Below are 6,025 nucleotides of genomic sequence, written 5' to 3'. Positions count from 1 at the left end.
ACAATTTTCAACATGTGCCAAATTTGACATACTTTTTAAAATATTGTTGGAGTAGTATTTTTTTTTAAGTATGCTAAAATATAACAATACACTACTTTTTTAACACTCAATTAGGAGATGATCTCATCCAAATGCTAGTGATTTTTCCTTTTCAAAATACTGTTGGAGTAGTAATTTGATTTTTCCTATCCTTTTTCTTTTTGGGATTATTACCAAATGTAGAGTACATGTGGAGTTGGATCTCACTCACGGCACCTAGCAGTTGACACCAAAGCTATTTCCTTAAGTCCCACATTGAATACGAATAAAACATAAAATAGCTGTTGATAGTATAAGTAAAGGAAAGAACGAAGAGCTACATACTTACCTGGACGGGGTCAATGAGCGATCATGAAGGCTCATGGCCTAGGTTGGTGACCTCCATTGCACTTAGGAGGGGTGCCAGCTTATGGTCTCCTCAAGTAGGAGAGCCAACGTCATAATTTGTGGTAGTTGGGGCCTGCGTTCGCGCGGCCCCTCTCTAATGTAGTTTCAAATTTTATTGCACGTCTCTAATTATGTTGTACTTGGATGTATATTGTAGCTGATTGCAAGTTATTTTATTCTTGTGTACAGCTTAAGTTGATCTAAAAAAGTTTAGGAAATTGATAGAAGAGCTGTTTTCAACTCCTGCTGAGGCGTTATTTTATAACTTTATGCAAGTAAAAAAAATCCCATATACCAAAAGATAGAGGAGAATTTATTTATTCAATCACATAGTTTGGGCTCCTAAGTAAATTTAACCTGGCCGTTTGTACTCATCCATAAAGTTGATGAAAACATGTATGGGATGGGAGTAAAAAGGGAAAATGTACATTAAATAATTAATTTTATTAAACTGTTTTTGTAAGGAAAACTAATATCGTTTTGAACATACTACTTTTTGTGAAAATGGTTTGTTTAATCAATATATCTGTGAAAATGTTCTGTCGAAATAACTATTGAAATTAGACGTTTTAAGTCATCCCTCTTGGAAAAAAAGAAACTAGCTGCCGTCTTCAGCTTTTTCTCGTTTGCCACATCTTTATTTAGTTGAAATAAATAACAGAAGAGCGGTGTGTCTAGTCAATTAGTACTGAATTATTAACTAGAGCAATGATATTTATACACCCAAACATCACACATGACAGTTATGCAATGTTTGGGTCATATCATTAGCCAGTTATTACTAGTCTTCAAATATTTTTCATTTTTTTTTTATATAAGTCTTCCAATATTTAGTTTGGCAATGTTTGGCTCAATATTATTAGCCAGTTAACTAGTCTTCCAATAAACCATTTAAACTATTTTTCAAGGAGAAACAACCATTCTTTAATATTCATAGCAACGATTAAGACTGTTCACATGTACACAGCTGTCATCTCTAACAGCTGATACCAAGCTTTACAACATCAAAGAACTCATCCGATTGTTTATTGCGTGTTTATTAAGAACTATCTAGAAGTAAAAACACCCAAACTCAAATCCCCAACGCAATTTCGCAACCCTTATTTGCCTCATGCGCACGAACATTCATGATTTCTATTGAATATAGAGAACACTTCCTCAGGGCTCGAAAACCATACTCTCGGCTTCCCTCTTAACATCGTCAAACAGCACAGTGGAGAGATAACGCTCCCCAAAGCTGGGAAAGACAGCCTGTTCATGTGTTAGAATGAAATGTTAAGAGCTTATAACAAGTGATTAAATATGAAACAGAAGAAAAACCAGGAGTCCAAGGTCATAATAAAAATGCATGAATGTATATACTGCACACCACATGAGACGTAATACAAAAACAAACATTCTTTTTATTTTCTTAGTTACTCAAAGAAAAAGAAAAAACTAGTTGGGCTTGCTTGGCTGATATCACATGAAATTCCAAGTTTTTAAGATGAATTGTCTCTGAATATATAGGAAATATAAGGCAACATTAACTTACAACAATGAGCTTTCCAGCATTTTCTGGCCTCTGTGCTATCTTAACGGCAGCAGCAGCAGCAGCACCAGATGATATCCCTACCTGCAGTACAAGTAGAATAAAGAGCTAAATTAAACTACATTTTATATATACAGATATATAGTCATTTCCTCCAACCGATCACTAAACTTACCAACAAGCCTTCTTTCAATGCAAGAAGCTTAGCAGTTTCTATAGCTTCATCACTTGATACCTGCAGTATAAAGAAATTGAAGAATCAGTCTCATCTACAAAATAACAAACTAGCTTGCAGTTGAAAGAGATGCATAGAAGAGCCGAAAAATCCATCAAAAGTATAGTCAAAATGATACATGAAAGGAATAACAAAGGCTTAAGAAATGACCTAAAATCTAGGGGGAAAAAAAACTAGTCAAACTTGATGTTCAGTGGGGAACTTTAAAGGTCAGCATGCAAACTCTACCAAAATCAAATTCAACGTGGCAATGCCATGTTCAGCACAAAATGACAACGAGGACACTAAAGATACTCATATCATAACCCGTTACAGTATTTAACACATGCACTTGTTCAAGTAATTGCTTGCTTCCTTATAAAAAGTACATTATATCAACTTGAAAGGGATCCAAGTAGAAAAACCAAACTATGACAGATAAAATTTGTAACGGAAAATGAATATTCTTCTATTGATCAATAGTAAATTTGATGGTTTATCATCAACTACTACTTTTTCACATTTTTTGCATAATGTATGATTCAACCTATTTAAATGTGATAATGCATGATTTCAATGTAATTTACTCCAAACAGAAGTAATCACTTTAATTTGAAAACTACATCTATCTATCTTGAAAGGGGCCAGGTCAAAATAGAATGCAGTAACATATGAAATTTTGAGAAAATGCATATCTTTGTTCAACTGTGTACTGGATGCCTGGTTTACAATCAAATACTAATTTTGTAACATTTTTGCCAAGGCATTATGTACCAAAATCAAACTTAACAAAATATAGCATTCCATGACTTCAAAATAAATTTATTCAAATAGAAGCACTGAGACATACTTGAACAACTTCATCAATTAGATTGACCTCCAGAACTCCAGGGATGAATCCAGCTCCAATTCCTTGGATCTTATGCGGACCTTTGACATACACATATATTCATTTCATAATTTAGGCAAAAGCGAATATAAGAGTAATAGTTATAGCTATTATGAAAAAATCAGGGCTGGAAATCGAATGAATTCAGCAAGGATTATAAAGTTGTTTGCCACAATCGGAAGGGGAATGACACAACCACTTGGGTAGAACACACTCCAAAAAGCTACGCTAGGAGAGAAGAGTGCCCAAGTAGTTATTACCACCAACCAATCCCATACTTAGTCAATGTGGGATCCTAACAGCAGATTTTTTGAAAGAAGAAATAATACAAGTTATTTTAGATAACACATCCCATTTTTTCCTGCTATTTGCTTTTGCCTTCAGGATAATAGATGTATTTTTTACTTCCCCTAGAGAGACTTGGGATCACCATGTATTCACAATAAAAGAACAAAATATTGAATACATTTGATTCCCGATCTGCTAGAGCTATGACAAACAAAGAAGAGTTTTGTAAAATAAATTAACTGGAATCATGGCTCACCAGGTTTTCCTCCGGACAAAATAGCACTTTCAACAGGCTCTACACCAATTAGCTAAACATAAGGAGCAAGAAGCTTATCAGTGACATGATATGAAAGAATACCAGAAAAGCAAGAAAAAGCTTAAATTTGAATAACTGGTATTTTCTAAATGCAAACAAACCAACCTTAACATCAGGGTTTTGCTCTTTGAGATACTTTCCAGCCCCTGATATTGTACCTCCAGTCCCAATCCCTGAAACAAAAGCATCAACTTTCCCACCCGAGGCTTTCCAAATCTCTGGTCCAGTAGTCTCGTAGTGAATCTAAACAGAGAAAAAATCAGTGAGAAAAGCTATGCAGTCAGCTTGTCATATATGAATGAACATTAACAATAAGTAAACCTTAGGGTTGGCAGGGTTCTCAAATTGCTGAAGCATGTATGCATTTGGTGTCTTGTTTACTATCTCTTCTGCCTTTGAAAGAGCTCCTTTCATACCCCTGGCTGGATCTGTGAGAACTAGCTCAGCTCCAAAAGCACGGAGAATAGTTCTTCTTTCAAGACTCATGGAAGCAGGCATTGTAATTATTAATTTATAGCCCTTCGCAGCAGCCATAAATGCCAATCCAATACCAGTATTGCCACTTGTTGGCTCAACAAGAACACTCTGCAGCATATAAATGGAATCTCTTGTCATGTCAAAATTTATAGAGCACAATTATAATGACAAAGTAGATACTTACCACACCGGGCGTAATGAGACCCTTCTCCTCTGCATCTTTAATCATACTATACCCTATCCTGCAATGGAGATAGAATAGTAATAATTTAATTAACTTAATCCGTGCATAATTCTAAGGTTATATTCAATTCCATTGTTAGTTCAATCTGTGGCCTGGTTGTCCCTTTGATTTTTAGTAACCTTTTAACTTCTGAAAACATTAGTGAGTGAAACAATAGTACTAAATAGGAATTTCATCATTTCGTATCTTCAAATCAAAATCCAACTTGCTCAGTAAATCAAATCATCCCAAACAAGATTACGCTGGAAGGATCATAAAGCACGCTACAAAAATCTAGGAAGACCAAATAAAACTCGATACAGTACCTGTCCTTGACACTAGAACAAGGCTCCATCATCTCCAACTTCGCAGCAACTCGACCAACACAACCAGCAGTAACATGGTTGAGGTAAACCAATGGTGTATTACCGATCAACTAAAAAATTCAAAAAAAGAAAAACAAATATTTTCCATTGTGAGCTAGACAATTATCAACTTATTATTGTATTTAAGCATCAACATGGAGCAGAGTTAGTAATGAAATTTCGGTAGCGTCTTACTTCAGTGACATCTTTTGCAATATTAGACTTCTCCTCCACCATTTTTATCTGATCACTGTGAAACCAACCAATAATCCCAGAGAATCAGCATACAAAAACATACTTAAAATTCCATAATAAAAATGTCAACGGGAAGAAAAACAAAAGAACAAATGTTTGTTCATTGCTACTCAAACCTCGAAAGAGGAAACAAAAAATGATCATATTTTCAAACTCCCCCAAGTTTTAATTACTAAATAACATAGATAATCGAGTGATGGGTCTCTTCTCTCATCTTTAACAACAAATAAACCGATTACAACCATATTCTCTGTATCACTAAATCACTTTCCTATATAATCTCAGCTGCAAATCGAGTGAGAGAACTTCAAAATAAAAACCAACTACACAATATTATCACCAGCTGAAAGTAAAGAATTTATAAACGGATCTTCCAATTACACTTAAATACCTGATCAGAAACCGAAATATCCCTGATTTAGTATTGGTTCAAATGAAAAAAAAAAAAACGAAAGAGTTTCAAATTTTCAATGGGAATACATGTCACATACTCTCCGAGCAAATTAAATCTTAAAAACTCATAATTAAATAAAGTAAATAAATAAACGTCAAAATCAGAAACCTTATCAGATAATCCGAAAATGCAGAAACTTAGCAAGAAATTAAGATTATAGCGAGTGATAATCGAACTTCAACCAAGCAATACTTATCTTAGCTCACAAACCCAGATTTAGACAAATTTCAGAGCTAGAGTTGCGTCTGATCCTATGACTTTTCTGTTTGTCTTTTTATATAATTTTCCATATTTCACTTTCTCCGCCCTTTTTTCTTAATGCTTTATTTTTTTTTTCTATAAATAAATAGATATATTTTTAATGTACTTTACTATCTTTGTGGGCCAAATACGATATTCGGCTAGTTTAGGAAAATAATAATTATAATCATAATGTTTTTTTTTAATGTGTGATGTGTATCATACTTTGAATTATCATTAATTAGACTATAATTTTTTTAGATTGGGATTTTACATTTAATAGTAACGTTTTCCTCATTTTTGGGATTAATTTGCATTGCATTAATGCAACTTTTTTAATAGGTTGA

General features: G+C 33.9%; 1 protein-coding gene and 1 non-coding gene across 4 annotated transcripts; one reads left to right on the top strand and one right to left on the bottom strand.

Annotated features, from left to right (window-relative positions):
* The first annotated feature begins 359 nt into the window (after positions 1-359).
* Positions 360-520, top strand: LOC115721638 (U1 spliceosomal RNA). Its single transcript, XR_004012645.2, has one exon. It is a non-coding gene; the product is annotated as a U1 spliceosomal RNA (small nuclear RNA).
* Positions 521-1,325: 805 nt separating this feature from the next.
* Positions 1,326-5,773, bottom strand: LOC133034892 (cysteine synthase). Of its 3 annotated transcripts, none has more exons than XM_061110366.1 (11): positions 5,547-5,773; positions 4,925-4,979; positions 4,691-4,800; positions 4,326-4,383; positions 3,986-4,249; positions 3,770-3,907; positions 3,605-3,656; positions 3,022-3,101; positions 2,133-2,192; positions 1,961-2,041; positions 1,326-1,677 (listed from the first exon to the last, which is right to left on the bottom strand). In XM_061110366.1, the coding sequence occupies exons 2-11, from the start codon at positions 4,964-4,966 to the stop codon at positions 1,585-1,587; spliced, it is 978 nt and encodes a 325-aa protein (XP_060966349.1). In that variant the 5' UTR covers positions 4,967-4,979; positions 5,547-5,773; the 3' UTR covers positions 1,326-1,584. The 3 variants fall into 3 exon arrangements, with proteins under 3 accessions (XP_060966349.1, XP_060966351.1, XP_060966352.1); XM_061110368.1 differs by having other exon boundaries at positions 4,925-4,981; positions 5,635-5,735; XM_061110369.1 differs by having other exon boundaries at positions 5,376-5,566.
* Between the last annotated feature and the right edge of the window lie 252 nt (positions 5,774-6,025).

This window comes from Cannabis sativa, chromosome 2 (assembly GCF_029168945.1).
Source record: "Cannabis sativa cultivar Pink pepper isolate KNU-18-1 chromosome 2, ASM2916894v1, whole genome shotgun sequence".
In the NCBI taxonomy this organism is placed as follows: Eukaryota; Viridiplantae; Streptophyta; class Magnoliopsida; order Rosales; family Cannabaceae; genus Cannabis; species Cannabis sativa.
Note: the sequence above shows the minus strand (reverse complement) of the source record. Positions and strands in the feature narration are given on the sequence as shown.

Excerpts from the sequence above, each read along its gene's own strand:
- LOC133034892 (XM_061110366.1), bottom strand. The coding sequence starts at position 4,966 with ATGGTGGAGGAGAAGTCTAATATTGCAAAAGATGTCACTGAA. Across the intron at positions 4,250-4,325 it reads GTCTCATTACGCCCGGTGTG|AGTGTTCTTGTTGAGCCAAC; the intron begins GTAAGTATCTAC and ends TATATGCTGCAG. Across the intron at positions 2,042-2,132 it reads CATTGAAAGAAGGCTTGTTG|GTAGGGATATCATCTGGTGC; the intron begins GTAAGTTTAGTG and ends CTTGTACTGCAG.